Source organism: Drosophila teissieri, chromosome 2R (genome assembly GCF_016746235.2).
Source record: "Drosophila teissieri strain GT53w chromosome 2R, Prin_Dtei_1.1, whole genome shotgun sequence".
NCBI lineage: Eukaryota > Metazoa > Arthropoda > Insecta > Diptera > Drosophilidae > Drosophila > Drosophila teissieri.
In genome coordinates this window covers 17,894,102-17,912,192 of record NC_053030.1, presented here as the reverse complement: position 1 = coordinate 17,912,192, position 18,091 = coordinate 17,894,102, and the positions used below count along the sequence as shown (strand labels likewise).

Sequence of the window (18,091 nt, the reverse complement as noted above, 5' to 3'; positions counted from 1 at the left end):
CCACTACGCCCGGTTTCGTATCCCTGCGATCCTTTGAGTGCGTTAAATTAAAGCTTCTTTGAATATCCTCTTCTTTATATTCCGCTCTTATGCAACATCCTTGCATGCAGGCGGGAGGGGAGCGGGGCGGTTGTGCAGGTGCAGTTCAAAGCAATTTCAGCGCTGAAACAAAAACCCGATTCTCCCAGAGCTCCTTTGCCGTGTTAATTATGTGTCCCGTGCAAGTTTCGCGGAGCATTTGTCTTTATTATGGGCTGAGCTAAAGCAACAACTACGGCCACGACGCTGGGCCTCGGGAAAAGATGCCGGCTGACTACCTGGCAGCAAGGACATCTGTCGCAGCTCCTTGCCAGCCCGAGCCTGTCGCCTTTATTATCATTGTTATGCCCCGGTGCCGCTGCCGCTGCCGCTGTTGCCATTGTTTTTCTGCGCTGACATTCGGGGCGGTATCAGTGTACAATGGCAAGGGGGGCATACAATGATGGGCGGGAATGGATGGGCGGGAATGGGTGGGCGGAGGAGCATAAGCTAGGTGAGCTCAGTGGAATGGAGGGCCAACAATACATCATGTATGCAAAATGATGTATGCATGTAAATGACGACGCCGACGACGACGACGACAACGACTACTGCTACTACGACGCACAAGTGTTGCGAATTAGGCCAAGGAGAAGCATTAATAAACGCATTTAGTGGGCGCTGGCTGGCGTACGCGTCGTATGCGCAATGCCCAAGAAAAGGCAACATAGTCATGGGCCAGGCAATGGAGATGGATATGGAGGAGAGGAGAGGAGTAAGCTTAGATAATCGCAGGCGCACGAAAGACAAGAAGAAGAACAAGAAGCAGATGATGATGATGATATAGACGACACATGCAGGCTTATAATTTGCACGTGGCAGTTTCCTCATCCTTTTGCCTTATTTTTCCCACACTGTGTGTTTGAGTGTGTGTGTGTGTGTGTGCTTATTGTGTCACTGAGCTTGACACACTTTCCACTCACAGGCAGCCCCCACTTTTATTTTCCCCCTTGCAAGTTTATCATTTGCAGCCTTAGTTATGCATAGTGTTCCACACACACACAGAAGCATCCATGGCCAAGTCATCATTGTCGTCTCTCACTCTCGAGTTGCTTGCTCAGTTTTCTCCAGCGACTCGAGTCCGGAATACTGCTGAGGCGACATTAGTCGTAATATGTCAGCCTGTTACTTTTACCCGCCTAGTTTTAAGTCTGCTATCCCTGAAGGATAGTGTGTGAATGGGGTCGGAGAAAGTACCGAGAAAGTCTCATGTGTTTGCCCACATTTCACTGCATATCTTAGGGCGCATTGCAAGCTCTTTTTCAGGCTCTTTCAGTATAACTTCCCTACTTTCCTAACCGAAAGACCATTATAATTAACGCTATTCCCTCCGCCGCCATATCCTCTCCACCCCGCCATTCAGCCACGCATAATTAACGTATAAATTACTTATAGTGTGACGTTAATAATCCGGGCGTTAATAGATTTTTCCTCTGTTTTTCCGGCCCATTTCCATTTGTTTATTCTGGCTAACGCACACGCAGGCAGGCGGCCAGCTGTGGCTAAAACGCAACTTCCCCTAAATTATCGATAATCAATGAATTTAGCCTTTTATTGTGTGTTCTCCCAGTGGCAGGCAGTCGCTTTGTGTGCGTGGCAAAATAATTGTTTATCGAAATAATGGCAGCATTAATTTCCGCTTTATTGCATGTGGCTTTGCTGTTCATGCTGGTACCTGCCACTGACTATGCGACTATGTGGCACTACTTAAGTGAAGGGATAATTAAATATTCAAGGACCTACAGTTCCTTATTAAGATCCCAGAAGCCACATACGCACACGCATGGGAACTCATTAAAAATCCTCACTCAAAAGTCGTGTTGCCGCCCTGTCAAACATTTTGTAAACAATTTAAGTGCAAAATCATGCGACAAACTATAAACCAACAACCTCCTTCCCTTCGCCCCCCAAAAAAACTCTATAGAGGGGGCGTGTCCAAGGACTAATGAGACCCAGAATCCTCCTGCTCATCGCCCAGCCTCCATTGTCGTTCAGCCGTAAGGCATTTGAAAAGCAAACAAATAGACATTAAAAAAGGCAAAACCAACAGCAATAATCAGCTGAAGGTCTGGCATTTGCCCACTATTTGTGAGAGCTGAACTGAAACCCCCGACAAATGGCACAAAATTGTAGAGGTTGACGTTTAATTTGCCACTTTTATTAACAGCGCTCATATTAGGGACTCATTTATCAGGTCTGCTGTCGTGGTTGCTGTTGTTATTCTTGTTGGACCCACAAAAAACAAAATGATGGGGATGGGGGGATGCTGGGGATTATACCCTCCACCAACAGACATGACACAGTGTAACAGTTGTGGGAATTATTTAATTTAGACACTGCGCCCAGACCTTCTGCAATGCTCTTGGAACTAGGAGATAGGAGGTGGAACGGCACAGTGGAATAAATTGGCGAACGTGTGGGAAAATTTGTTAAAACTAACAGCCGTTAAAACTTTAAGGCTGTAGCACAGTTTACTACTTACAAATGGGTTCAGTTTAAAGTGTTTCGTTGGGTTTTTCGCCAAGTTTGCTGAGTGATGGAAAACTTTTGGCCACGTTGTACCTTGGTTTTTCAAGCCCATCTTGTGCACTGACAAGCCATCGAAATGCCAAGTGTTTGTCCATTGTACAAAGAATCCCACAACTGGGAGCTCCCATTTAACTGGCAAGTTGTTTTTGCACTCTCATGATGCCACTGCTGCAGACAAGGACTACGATGTTGAGCTCCAGCCGGAGCAGGAGCAACGGAAATGGGAGCAGGAACTGGCACAGGCACAGGCTCGCTCCTGCAGAGAACAACTCCTAAGCTATTGCTTTGAGCCCGAGTCGGGCACAAATTAATGACAATGACTCTGAGCGCCGGGGGCAGTGGAATCATGGGCTGTGGCATCATGGAATGGGATGTCGGCAGCCATGTAGCCACTGATTGTTTGGAGGTTTCACACCCCCCACACCACACCACCCCGCCCAACTGCTGTTGCTTTTCTACTTTTTCAGTGTTTTGTCTGCATTTGCACTGACACATGACAGAGCGTTTCATTTGTTGTGCGCACATTCGACCATGACACGGAGGAAGTGGGCTTCGATGCCTGGCCAGGATTAACTGTGGTTCGTTCCAGGGGCAGTTATGAAGTGTCGGCCCCACCTATTCCATAGTTAATTAAGAGAGAAGTGGACCAGCCACCAGCGCCCAGTCACTTAGCTACCTATTAGCTGCCGCTGCCAACGCTTTTGGCCAAGACACGCGCGCAGCTTAAACGTGGTTAACGCTTCATTTATGGCTATCGCAACCTAACCAATGTAATTGGCCATCCGCTCCCGTATCCCGTATCCTGTATCCACGAACACACATTCATCATCGTTGCGCGGAGGAGGATGGCTAATTTGCCGACTGGTGTGCATAAATGGTTAGTGGTTGCCGGTGGTGCAGCGAGCCGCTAATGCCAATGTGCATGCCAATTGGCTGTGGCTGCTGCTAATCAGCATTATGCTGCGGCACACGACAATTTGCAACGTGTGTGTGCGGCGCTTCTTATGTGAATTAAATTAAAAATTGAAATTAAAAAATTTCCGAGCCCCTCTGCAGTTGCGAAACGAATCGGTTCGATGGCCAAATATTTGCTGTGCGCCAACAGACGCATCATCAAAATGTTTTTCTTGCCGTATTTATGGCTGTGCAATGTAACAAACACATCATAAATGGGGCACAACACATACTTAATGAAATATTTATGTGAATGCCGTGTGCGTGTGTGTGTGTGTGTGCAGCAAGCACATATTTGCCATACATTACGCACACATTACGGTCTGCTGTATTTGTGTTTATTTTACTCAGAGGAATGGATATGAATTTTTTTGTCCCTGGTTGGGCGCCAAAAAGAAGAAACAAAAGAAGCTGGCAAAGTAAAAAAAAAACACTTTGCTGCGCATTTTGAGGCCAGAGGCTACTGCTCTCTACGGTTTCATATTTTTTAATATATTAGCTAGGAAAATATTATATTATATAGAGGTATAGAGGGGAAGATTCATGCGCAACGACTGCCTTCGAATGGGCATGTAAATTTTATTTGTTTTTTACGAGCGCATAAATCAAAGAAAATTGTTTTTTTTACAAAAAAAAAATATATATAAATATGTGTATGTGTGCGTTGCCCCTTTCAATGGCCGGACATTTTATATATATTTTATGCGGTCGGCGACCCTTTTCTGCAGACATTTTGACAGAAAGGAGAAACTGAAATCCCGGAAAATCTGTCCCGAAGCTCCATCAATCCGCCGCCGACCAGCAGCTTTTGTATGCATTGAATCCACCTACGATCAACTGCAGTCGATGGATATCCCATCAATAGTCGAGTATAAAATAAACGCCTTCCGGCGATTCCCATTTGAGACCCAGTTGCGTATCTGGCATTTTCATCTGCGTGGCCTCATTTTGATTTTTCCTTCTTGTTTTTCCAAAAATTGATTTCATTAATTTCTAATGCTATCTGAAAATATACGAGGAACAACACCCGCGGGCCGTTTGCACAATGGTAGAGGAGGAGCGCCAGGAAAACATCAATGGAGTGTAAAAAATACAAGGGAGCTGGCCATGTATATATCATCACAGAAATAAGGGAGAAATGGGAAAAAACGCCGTACTCAACAAATTATATGAAAACGAAATGAGCAAAAAATTGTATTAAATATATGAAGGAAAAATGAAAGATAAAGCATAATTCAGTGAGCAACACAAAAATCAATAACGTAATTATTTTAATTGTACTTAAAAGTGACAGAAAGTGAAATAAAAACGGCAAGGCTCAAACAGCCTTGTAAATCTGGTTGCACATTAGTTTTCCCACTCGGAAAAAGAGGATATACATTAAATAAACAATTAAAAACGATTTTAAGAATGAAATATAATAAGATACCCATGCTAAAGATTTACTTTGAAAATTCCGAGCTCAGCAATTACGAAGGAGAATTCATTTTGTGGTTTTCACAAATTTCTTTGTTTCATCCATTTCGCCTCTTCACACAAAACCAAATTAATGTAATGCTGTAATTTGCTTGGCTTTTTCATAAGGATACTGCACATCCTTGAAGGCAATTTCCATTTGTTCTCTGCAACGTTTTCATTATGTAATTATTTCCACATGCTCACGTCGGTACGTTGAATTACTTTTTCTTTATCAGATTCACCTTTTTGGTTTTTTTGAGAGAGAGCGCAAAGAAGGAAAACTAAAACTAAACCTTGGCTAAGCATTTGTCGAGTCAGCAACGCATTACCCGATCCCACTTTCAGATAAAAGTGAAACCAGCGACACGTAAACGGTCATGGCCTCATACACACACACAAACGCAGAAACAGGACCAAAAAATACACACTCACACTCGCACACAATCACTCTAATACACGCAAAGCGTTGGCACCCCTTTTCTTATGCAACAATTTTCGAACGTTAGCCGAAATCACAGACTCTCAGATTTTCCGACGGACACAAAGAGCCGGCATAATGGCTCCGGCGGATTGGGATAGAATGGTGTCCTGGTGTCCTGGTGTCCTGGTGTCCCGGACGCCGGTGAACCTGAACCCCGAACATGGACCCGCATTAAAAGGCTCTCGAAATGCAGGCGGCCCTTTTAAGTATCTATAAAATGAAAATGTTTATAGAAAAAGTGCTCAAGTGACTTGATTTGTGCATTAAAGATATGTGTATAGGCTCCACCACCTGACACGGAGCATTTCCTTCGGTCATAAAATGCAAGAGATATCACTAAGCCCGCTGCCACGTGCTTGTATCTCGCAGATACTTATGCTCTGTGGCTGGCATAATGTGAATGCGAAAAGGGTAGACCAGCACACTCTTACACACACATAGAATGGCCACTAAAATTCGGCCGTTAAGTATCTTTTAAGGGGCATCGGGACAGGAAGTGAAAGTTTTCCGTAGTCAGTCAGTCTGTTAGCCAGCCATTTACTGCATTTTTATGTGACCAGGGGCGGGTTGGGGCAGGCATATGGAGATTGGCCAGGTCGTTGATGGGTTATGTAAGAGCCTGTTGTGCGGCCAAGATCCGTTCAATATACTTTATATATCGACTGAAAAGGAAGAGAACTCTTTTAAGTTGAATGGGTTCTTTGGCCGAGAAATAAAGCGAAAAACATTCGTTTTATGGATGCATGTGTGTGTGGTTAAAGTATGCCTATATCCTATCACAAAGTAAAATATTAAACAAAATAGGTATTTCATATCTAAGGCAATGCAATCCATTGAACTTAATAAATTCCAGTTCCAGCTCAATAAAAAAGTACTTTAATTACAATTGTGTAAACAATTTCTTACAGCAGAGAAATAAAAACGTAACGATCTTTGAGCCGATTTACTTTCCTATTGAGGCGACAGTCCTTTGCGTAATGTCATGGCCTTCCACTTGTGTTAATGGGATAAAAATTAAATTTAATATAAAATTCATTTGCCGAAATCAAGGGGAACAGCAGCGAGTGCTTGTTACATTCCTCGGACTGGCCGAGCACTTTCAATAATTGCCACTTTGGCGCACATTAAAGTCAACTTATGCCGAGAATTGACTGCTGCAACAGCCGAGGCCTATCCACCACCCCCACACCCCCCCGATGGGCTCTTCTGCCCCGATGTTGCCCCACCTAGAACGCATAATCATTATCGTTACAGTTTATTGCACATTAAAACTGCGCCGCTGCCGTCGCCCCCTTGCCTTCATGCCACACTTTCTGTGGGCCAAACACTTGGCATTACATAAAGCAAATGGCCATAAAACGGAGCAGGGAACATGGTTAAAAGGACGAGAAGGACGAGAAGAACAAGTCCAAGGAGCGGACGAGAAACACAGACTTGACCGACTCGTAATTGTCACCCTCAGCGCCTTTTGTTGAAATTTACACATGAATAGTTGCCGGACCTCCAGTTGGGAATTTCATTTAATTGTCTCTGAAATTTGCTTCCATCCTGAGCAGCACTCGATGTGCTTCAATTGTAGCTGGAAATTTTTATTTGATTTTTATTTAATTTTTAAACACTGCTCCCAATGGTGCAATTAACAAATGGGCCTGAGCTTAAATATGATTTGCAGTTAGCTAAGTTTACGAGCAAACGAAACCCTTTGCTGAAGTCGAAGGGAAATCCAAACGTAACCAAACCCCAAATCCAATAAAACGGGGTTAGAGCTGTCACGCTTATTTTATTTGATAGCCCCATGATTTTAGCAAATTATGCAAATGTTTGCACTTATTTGAAACAACATTTTTGTTACTCATATTGGAGTCGCACTCCCCTCCCTTTTTCTCTGCTCCATCTCTTGCAAATATTGACAAGAGTTTTTTATTTAAATTTGGCTGCCAATTTCTTGGCAGGAGTTTCCGGCAATGTCCCATCCAACCCACTGTTCTGTTCCACCCACTCCAACTGCCACGTTCTGTGCATATTTTTGCCAAATCAGCAAATGTTGCCGTTGTCAACTGAGTTTTCCCCTGCCATGTCTCGATTCGCAGATTCCACTTTTTCCACGACTTTTCCTTCTTTCATTTTTTTTTCTTAGCCGTCTTCTCTTCCGTCGTCAGTGGAGCCGAGCGGAGCAAATGCCACTAATATGAAAGCAAATTTGCATAATAATTTTTGCCAGATTCTTTTGCTAGCTGGCTGCCGTCATATTTAAGTTGAAATTCCTCTAGTTTGACATTGGTTTGTTCCCCGTTTTTTCCCTTTAATGTTGTTATTTCTGTTGCGGTCAAACTACTTTGCCACTACTTATTAAATTAATTGAATTTAATGGCATTTAATAGGAAAATTAATTAAAATGCTTTATTTATTATGGCCTATTAAATGGATTTTTTTCGTTTGCCTATTCCCCCAGCAAAAGGGAATTTCTTTTTTTGTGAAATTCTATCTGCGGCGGGCGTTTTAAATGTCAACTGTCGGCGAAATGCAAACTTTTTCTTTGGTTCAGTGTGCGTTTGTAATTTGAGAGTTTGTGAAATTACACAAAAAACCTTGCTTTAAAATGAGTTACAATAATATTATGTGCAGAAAAAATTCCATTCAATTAAATTATTCGATACTTTGTTTAAATTAAACACTGGTCTGCTGACATCGTTAATTTTTTCAATGGGAGGAAATAGGTAAATTTAACTTGGAGCGATGTTAAAGTTCATTTATTTACACACCTTACGCCTGTTTGCTCCTGGGGCCATAAAAATAATTGGCAATAAATGCGCTAAGAGGCAAAACAAAATGCCAATTGCCGGAGACCAAGAAGCCAGTGCCAGTTTCAGTTCCTGGAGAAAAGGAAGCCCGGAAAGGAATAAGAAATCAACACATTGCTTTTAATTAATGGAAGCTGCCGAGCACCCACATACGCAGGCAGTCACCACCGAGTTTTTACGACCTTCTGTCTGGCATCTGGGAAAACCATCAAAGTGGGCGGGAAAATCGGGTGGTGAGGTGGTGGAAAAGTCACCGTGTCGCTTGTCAGTTTCAAGTGCGTTCAGTTATAATTTTATGTGCAATTAATTTGCCACACTATACATGTACATGCGTTTAATGCGATTGCTCGTGTGTACGTGAACCAACTAATGAGGCAACTTTTTTTTTCCGTTGCCTGCTCAATATTGTTGAGCTACTAAAAATTGTTTAGCCCGAAAACCAGTTTAATGGTCACCGTGTTGCGGCCATTAATGTTGATGGCATTTTTATAGTTGCGGGCGATGGGAGAGCAAAGTTGCACTAAACGAAATCAAAGTAGAGCAACGTTCCTGCAACTAGGTTACAATTCATTCGAACACTTTGCATTATTCAAGCCCGGGGTCCCAACAACAAATCGAAAACAAGTGGACAAACGTGGCTAAACGTGGCCAAAATGGCAAATTTCGACGCACAGTATTTTGGCCAATTTTACGATTGATTTTTGCTGTGGCGCTGCGAAGAGGGGCGCCGAAGTGGTAGCTGCGTTTGGTTTTAGCGAAAATCTCTAATTAGCTAATTGCTATAATTAAATGTTTTGCCAATGCTCGCATTTCGTTTAACTCAGCACGAGGGGGTAATGCAAATTCTGAGGGTGTTCTGTCTGTGTGTGTGTTTTTTTGGTCGACGTCATCATCGTTGCCATCATTGGCAGCATTGGCAGCATTGTTATTATTGCGGTTGCCCTCGTTCTTTGGCATTGGTTGGCGCACAGCTCACAGCTCCCTCCGTAATGGCATCGAACAAATCGAACATATTTGCATATGAAATGAGCGAAAAATCGAAACATGGCGGCAGCCAGACCCGGACCATGTCGTATCCCAGCGGAAAGAACCGGGGAGCTCGGCGATTTCCGGCTTAGACGGCATCACATTTTAAACGACTCCGTATAAAGGCCACCAACTACCATCCACCACCCAACCCCAACTGATTCAAAAGTCAGGGAGCTAAAAACCATTTATAATCATTATAAATTATGCATTGCATTATCGCTGCCCGACCATGTCGTGACTCGCTCAGCTTGGCTTTTACCCAGCTGATTAGCAGCTAATTCCGCAGCGACCACGCGGCGTATGAGCAATGTGCGCCGCCTGCAGTTGACTGAGTTGTGATTTGGGTTCGCAATTAAATCATCTCTTGCGGTCAGTGCAGGGGGTATACATTTTTGTAATTTTTTTAAACTGTTATAACTTTGTTTGGCTGTGCTGAGCCTACGAAATGCAAATGAGTTAACAAGTGAATTTAAATGAGATACAAACAACGGCGGAATTCCGTGACGAGGGACCGTCGTTGTCGTTCTCGAATTGGTTGAAAAACTCGTGGGCAGACGAAAAAGGGCTAACAAACTTTTGGCGAAGGAAAATGCTTTAGAAATTTCATAGAACAGCGAAATTAGACAGGCTCTAGCCCAATCTTATAAAATTTAAATTAAAATCAGACCGAAAAACGAAATACAAAATACAAAATACGTTGGTAGAACGGAATCCGGTTGTTTCGGCGGCCGGATCTGAAATAAGCTTAAGCGAAGAGTCCCGAAATTAATGTCAACTTCAAACAGTAATCTCTCGCTTTCGCGTCCCGCGCTTTAAACAAAGGCGGCGAAATATGAGCGAACAAAGCAACTGCGAATAATGAAAAGGCAAACGAATCTTAAGTGCAGGCCAGAAATAACACAAATAAATGCCGAGCAAAAGGGAAATTGTTAAGAGCAAGGACTCGGAAAATAAGCCAAGCCAAAGGACATAACTCAAAAAATGGCTGCACACACACACACACACTAAGACACACAGACAGACAAAAAAGGCAGCAAAATAATGGAAGGCGGCGAAATGAGGAAGAACAATCCCGTCTTGAAAGCCGAGCGAAATTAGCATAAAAAAAGGATTTGCTCGCTAATTTCACTTTAATGTGAGAAGACGAAGGAGGAAAAAGGCGCAGGACAGCGATGAAGACGTCGCGCCCATTACGTCACTTTTATCTCACAAAGCCCCACCCCCCCCCCCCCCCCCCTTCATCCCCGCCATTTTGGCCCACTCTCTGCGCTTTTATTTATAGCATTATTAGATGGGCCAGGCGAGAGATCGCAGCGTGCTCCCCGCAACTTGGCTTTTTGGGGGGTCTGCTCCAATAACAAAGTGCTAATGCCCTCGGCTAATTATACATCATTTGTTAGCCAGCGTTTTTTTACATTTTTTTTACATCTTTGCAACCACTTCCCTGCAGCTCGGGCTGATTCTTTCCGTTTCCGGCTGATACACAGAAAAAACTGTTGTCATAGGTTGACGCGGTCTTGCCAATCACAAAATTTACTTTTACAAAAATGTAAGGAAATTTAATTGTTTGAAAATATAAGAAGAATCAAAAAAGGACATATAGCCTAGAAGTTGGCAATAGAAAATGTTTAGTTAACAAACAACACTTATTTTGCCAGATTTTGCATTTTATACACACTGTTAAACATTTTATTAACCAATATTAGACTCCAAATACTGTGTAGTTTCATATGATAATACAAACTAAAATACGTCAAATAATGTGTAGTTTCATATGATAATAGAAATTAAAATACGCCAAATACTGTGTAGTTTCATATGATAATAGAAATTAAAATACGTCAAATACTGTGTAGTTTCATATGATAATACAAATTGAAATATCTTTTAAAAGACACACTAAATAAGAGCTATATTGTATGACTTTCTCCCAATGACCCATGATTTTTTTCAGTATTCTCTCGAAAGTGACACCAGCTAATCGCTCAAATTTTTTGCAGGACCTCCCGTGCTATCCGAGTCCATAATGGGCACGGTCGGCCGACTGCCCTGCAACGTCACCCCGCCAATTTACGAGGATCGAGTGGCGCTGGTCATCTGGTACAAGGTTGGCCTGAAGACTCCCATTTACAGGTGAGTGCCGAGCGCTTTTCAATCAATTCCATACCCGAATGCAGCTGCTAGGTGGGCGCTTCGTTTCCATTTTCAAAGGAGGCCGACAAGTTGGAGTGACACGGTTGTCGTTGTTTTTTTGTTCGTTTTAAGAGGCGCTCTCTTAAATCTTTAAGCCGCCGTGTCAAATGCAGAGCCACAGGCCGCAGACCCACCTGACCGCAAACATTTCAACCACACACACACACACACACACACACACACACACTCAGACAGACACGTTGGCACGCACGGGTCCATAAATAAACAAAATTGATTACCGCAGACAACTTTTGACGCACTCAACCCGCTCGCCACTCAGCCAACAGAGGAGCCGGCAACAATAACAGCAACAACAACAGCAACAGGACAAACAAACACGACCGACAGATGAGGCGGGAAATTGGATCGGAAAAGCGGTGGGCGGTAAGCGGGGGGCGTGACGGTCGGAAAACGGAGACCTGCACATGTCAGTTGCCGTATTTGCGGGCAATTTTCAATCTGATTTAATGGCGGCTAATTAGACATTTTTTCATTTTTTTTGCTTTTATTGTTTGGTGTCTGTTTTGGGGAGTTTGTCCATCAGGCTGCAGGCCTGAAATTAGCATAACTAGAGAATTATACAAAGAGGAGGGGGTGGCATCCAGGCATCCATGGCATCCAAGGCATCCAAGTCATCCAGGCATCCAAAAATCGAGCGAAACTTTCTCGACAATCCCAGCTCCAAGGTTACATTCGGCAGCAGAAACTTTTTCAATTATTCATGTCTGACATAATGTCGCAGTGGTTGGTCCTCGGCTCATTCTAGTTTCGAGTATCTAGTATCTTGTATCTTGTATCTCGCAGATATACACGAGACTACATCAAAGGAGTGAAACTTTAATTGGATTTATCCGAGTTCGCCGCATGTGAGACCAGAGTCCTGGTGATTAGCTGATTGCCAGGCAGCTAGGCATCCAGGCAGTCAGTTAGCGAGGCAGCCAGTTGGCCAGGCCATTGACATGCGGCCAGAACTAATTGAACTTCGGGCACTTCAAGGACTTGCAAATGACTCGAGCGAAAGTAGTAATTAGCGTTGCATAACGACCGCAGGAGAAAGGGCAGCTCAACTCTTGTTTGTAATTAAAAACCACTCAGCAAGTAAATTAATCATAAAAAGAAACCGAGTAGCTGTAGTAGCCAGAGTGCAAGGACCACGCCCAGTGTTGAAAATTAAATTTCGCGTCCAGCTCATCGACAGCTCAATTCCCGGAGTCCGTTCGTTGTTTTTCATTGCCCAGCTGACATGTGATGCCGCGGCATCATGTTTTCCACCAGAACCTCATTATCCGCTACAGTTTCAGTTGGTTTGAAGTGCGCCATGTGTGGCGAGCAAATCAAAATTTAAATGCTATAAAACACGGGCTGGCAGTTTGAGAAGAAGACACATGGACTTGCACTTAAGATCGACTCATGCGCAAAACAAATTTATGGCGCATTCGTAAAAGGGGAAATGGGTTTTTGTTACTTTGGTTGCAGATCTAATTTAGCTGCTATTGGCTGAGCTGAGTTCGAAACTCGAAAGCCTTTGGGCCGTGGCATAAATGTTTAATTCATAAGTTCTGGCATATCACTAGGCAGAAACACACACAAATCGGGCTTCAAACTTGGCTCCCTCGGGCGAGGATTACGTGGGTTCTCAATTAAAAACGCCTTCGTTCCGTTAGAGGGACGATAAAATAGAATATTACGCTAAAACGTGCATAATTAACTATGGAGTAAAATTGGAAAGAGAGGAAAGCTTTAAACCCAATTAACTTCGCCACTTGGCTAAATGTTGACCTAAATCAGGCGCCACCCACTTTCGAAACTTTTTAAACCCAACTCGGTGGAAAGCTCGCTGTTTGGGGTTTGGGGAGGCAGAACAGACACTTTAAGACCATTGATTGACCACCAAAATGAGCTCGTTACCCCCGCGTATCCGCAGAAAAGGAAAATAATCAATAATCGGAAATTTCAAGCGAAAACAATAAATTACTGCGAAGTGGGCGGGTGTGTATTATTAATTCATTGCTGAACCCAATTACGCTGTTGCCGAATACAAAAAACAACTTTCATCGTGGCGTGAGAAAGTAATTGCGAGTATGGGCGACTTTTGTGTTCCATTTGCTCGAGCTGATGCACAGGAATTCTTTTAATTTTCCCACTCCCACACTGAGAGAATTAATAGCTTAAAGGGATTTTTAAGTCACTTAGCATAAATATGACTGATGTTTTGAGTTTAATTATCCTGCAGATTCCTATAGCCATTTTTAGAGACCTATACTGTCTGGATGCATTTTTCCCAGTGCACGTCTTGATTTTCGTCTGCTTTCCGTTTTCAGTGTGGACACACGCGACTCGAACTTCGCCCAGGGAACGCACTGGTCGGATGAGACCTACCGGGAGCGACTCTCCTTCCACGTGGAAGGACGTGCTGGCACGCTGACCATCAAGTCAACCACGGAGGACGACACGGGAGAGTATCGCTGCCGCGTCGACTTCCAGAAGAGTCCCACTCGCAACTCCAAAGTGAATTTAACTGTCATAAGTAAGTATTGAGCCACTCGCCTTGCTCCACTCTCCTTTCTTCACTCTCCTTTCTCCTTGCTCCTGTCTGCTGTCGCCTTTCTCCTTTCTCCATGTCCTGTCTGTTTGCCCACACTGTGTGGGGTAGCATAATTGAGCAGCTAATTTGTGCAACGACATATCCTTGGTCCGCATTCTGGCAGCGCCTCGGTTTCCATTTTCTGCTCGGCTCTGGCCCGGCCAACCACGGCACTCAGCTCTTGGACAAACACATTAGTTACAGAATAAGACGCCAACTATATGTTCGGCTTGCCAAGTTTTCCCTTCTTTTCAGCCACTACTACTACTACTACTACTGCCCCTTGCCCCTTGTGGCACTCGGCACTTGGCAAACAGATTTTAAAGTGCCAACTTGGCGAGAAGTTTAAACGTGGCTGGTTAAAGCTGCTCAAGGAAAAGTGGAGTAGGGCCAGCGAGTGCAGGGTGCAATTTCAGAATTGAATTCCTTGCCTTTTAAATGGATTTCAGATCGAAATTGGGCAGGCAAGGGTATGCGTTGGCCATGTGGGCATTTTGATCCGTTCAGCACTTATGCCTAAAAATAATAAGTATATATTAAGATAAAATTACTGAGCTAGTTATTTCCAGATAAACAAAAGTGAATTTCAATTTGTTGTCATATTTTGAATGTAACAATTAGAGGGAAAGCTTAACTATGTTTTTTTCCGAGCCTGAAGTTTCAATTTGGAGCTAGTTTTTTTTGTGCAGCTCCAAGGGGCATGGGGATGTGGGGCTACCTGTGCAGTGAGGCGGCCACAACTTGCAATTTACCATTAAAATTTATATGCGTTTCCAAAGGCGTTTAGCTGAAATATATGGCCGGCGGAGTTGGCCTGGCCGAATAATGTTGGTAAATAGTTGCTGCCGACGTCGCTGCTGTGAGATGAAGCGCAAAGGGCTAAAGAGGCGGCAGAGGCAGTAGGGACCTTAGGGGCGTGGCCGTGTTTTACAAACTTCTTGAGCATCTTCAACATGCACAGTCTGTTTGTGTGTGTATGTGTGTGTGTGTGCGTGTGTTTGTCTGTGACATGTGAAGCGTAAAACCATGGCAGGATTTAGAACTTTGTACGTCGGTTGGGAAATTGCAAAAAGGGAAAAAGGAGGAAAAAGAAGGAACCGAGGATAAAACTTTAAAGAAGATATTAGATTAAAAGTTGCCCCAGTCCCGGGGTGGACAGTTTGGACAACTTGCCGCTGCTGCTAATGCTCGCAAAGGGGTTTGAGAAATTCCCAGGACTTGATCAGGCCAAGCAAATTTGCCAGCAAAGCGATGATAATGGGGTTTTTTGCGGGGGGTGTGGGGTACCGGCTCAAAATAGTTGGCCAAGTTGGCTCACCCACATGGCCAAAAATAATAAGGATACCAAGCGCAGCGTAGAGCAGTCAAAACAATGAAAGCGTAGAAAAAGGGCAGCATGGGTAAATCCCAAGAAAATGGGAAACAAAAATTAAAGCTCCGCAGGGAGCAAAAAAAGTGGAAATTCCTCGCTCAACTTTGACTGCACCTGTTCGAACTTGCTACCTCTTAGTTCTTATTTTTCACTTGGCCAAGTGGCAACAGCATAAGTAGTCCTTTTAAAGCTGTGACAGTCAAGTCCTTAAAAAGCTCGCTGGCCAAATAGGTGAGCTGTTGAGCTGGTGAGTTGACAGCCCAAGAAGGCTTTCATATTCGATGTGCATATCGCAATACTTAAGAGTCTTCATACTTTATACTTTCTGCATTTCAGTTCCGCCCGAGTCCGTGATTATATTGGACAGCAAGGGTGTGACCATCGAGGATCACACGCTGGGTCCTTACAACGAGGGCTCTGGGATAAACATCACGTGCGTGGCCATCGGCGGTAAGTCCTTCCTTTTCCCCCATTTCATACCATGTATCCATACCATAAAAGATGTGTGTGTGTGGAAAAGTGTTGACGCTGCAACGCTTGTGTCTGACAATTAAAAGTGATGAGCGTGAAAATGCCGGCGAAAGATTTTCACATTTTATTTAATTTCCACCCGCCTGTCGACTGCACGGACACGAACTCGAACTCAAACAAGGGCTGCGAGCTGGAGCTGGAGCTGGAGCTGGAGCTGGAGCTGCAAAACCAAAGTGCAGACAATCGAGGAGCAATGGGTAGCTCGGTAGCTCGGTAGCTCGGCAGCTCCACAATGCCCACACAAATTGCATTGAGAGCACTTGAGAATTGCTAAAAGCCAAACAAGACAACAAATGAAACAGCGAAAGGCACTTGAATACACACACCAACACACCCAAACACACACACACGCGCAGCCCACAAACACCGATTCATACGGACCACATCTAGAGTAGAGCACATATTACCCAGTGAAAGACACTCATCCACTCCTTGCACTTGTGAGCACATAAACAAACAGGAGAAGACCGGCTAAAATGCTGCCAGCTAAACGCAGAGACAACTCCAAGTCTAAGCCGCATGGCAAACATATCAGTTGCACACACAGTCACACACACACGTTTCCCACACCCGATTTATTCTTTTCCTTGGCCGGGTGGGCATCTTGTAAAAACTCCCCTGCCACTTCCACAGGACGACCGCAGCCGAGGGTCACCTGGCTGCACGGCAACACCGTCTACAAGAACGCCAGTGTGGGCCAACCGCTGTCAGAGCGACGGGTGGGCAATACCCTGTCCCTGGCGCGACTGGAGCGGAGGAATCTTCACATGCAGCTAACGTGCCGGGCGGAGAACAATAATTTGACAACGCCAATTATCAGCAGCGTCGTCCTGGACATGAACCGTGAGTACTCCACTGCTCCAGGGAGTCCTTGCCCATGCCCATGCCCATGACCATGCCAGTTCCCCATTCGATTTCAGTCCGGGGCCTAACTAATTAAATTCTATCGCCACCAACAGTGCGTCCTTTGATTGTGAAGCTGCAGGGGGAGAATCGAGCTCTGTCGGCGGGGAATTCTTATCAGCTCAGCTGCGTTGTCATCGGAGCACGTCCAGCGCCGACGATTACCTGGTGGAAGGGCAGTACCCCCATGAAGAATACTCACGAGATTGTAAGTGGAAACGCAAAGGGCAGAAGGACCCAGTTCTGGCACGACTAGCACGAGGTCCTGTAAATGTTTTCTTGGTTAAAGTATCCGTGCAAGTTGTCAAACTCGACTGATTGCATTTCTTTCTAAGTTAAATTGAGAAGTTGTTCTAAAGCACTTATAAATATTTCTGAAAGTGGGCAAGAATACTTAAAAAACCTTTAGAATTGATAAATTTTAAATCAACTTTAAATGCATGTAAAATATTAAAATTGCCAAAAAAGAAGAGCTTTGATTAAGAACTGTTTGCCTGTTTATTAGTATATTGTTTCAAGCGTGTCAGACTCACCCGTCTGCTACCCTGGGCAAAATGTTTATAAACATGCAAATTTCAAATGCCTGTCATCCTTGTTAATGGCTGCCCCAGAGTACACTTTCCACTCTCCATTCCCCCAACGAGACAGCGGCGTACACATGCTTTGTGGTAATTGAAGTTGCTCGAACGGCAGTCACGTAGCAAGGACCTCAATTAAAAGTCACCCCCTATCCATATGGAAGGACTTGCCAACCCTTTCCTTTCCTTTCCCAACTCCTTTGTCTTGGCCAACTGCTCAGCCGTTAACTGATTGTCCCGCTCTCTCCCCCTCTCTCCCCTCATTTAGGCTACACCGGACGGAAATCTTACCACCTCGGTGCTGACATTCACGCCCACCATCGATGACCGTGGCAAGTTCCTGTCGTGCCGCGCGGAGCAGAGCATGATACCCGAGTCCGGCATGGAGGATGGCTGGAAATTGGACATTTATCGTGAGTTTTGCTTAATATTTAATATTTAATGCGAAGCGCCAAAGTTTTTAATGAAACCGAAAGCATAAAGTCGGCGAGCGGCTTTAAAATCCCTCTACTCAACTGCAGCCAAACCTTTTGCATTATACATATATATTTATATAGGTAGTGGTCCATATTTTTCTTCGATTCTCCTCAGCTGCGCAAG

General features: G+C 44.2%; 1 protein-coding gene across 5 annotated transcripts in view; it reads left to right on the top strand.

The window, feature by feature from the left end:
* The window catches only part of LOC122612940 (nephrin), a 56,996-nt gene that overhangs the window by 25,649 nt on the left and 13,256 nt on the right, over positions 1-18,091 (top strand). For all 5 annotated transcript variants that reach the window (XM_043786857.1, XM_043786853.1, XM_043786852.1 and 2 more), the window contains 6 exons: positions 11,331-11,463; positions 13,845-14,050; positions 15,816-15,929; positions 16,644-16,853; positions 16,970-17,121; positions 17,760-17,904. In XM_043786857.1, coding sequence (XP_043642792.1) covers positions 11,331-11,463; positions 13,845-14,050; positions 15,816-15,929; positions 16,644-16,853; positions 16,970-17,121; positions 17,760-17,904 — 960 coding nt within the window. The remainder of the gene's footprint in view (positions 1-11,330; positions 11,464-13,844; positions 14,051-15,815; positions 15,930-16,643; positions 16,854-16,969; positions 17,122-17,759; positions 17,905-18,091) is intronic.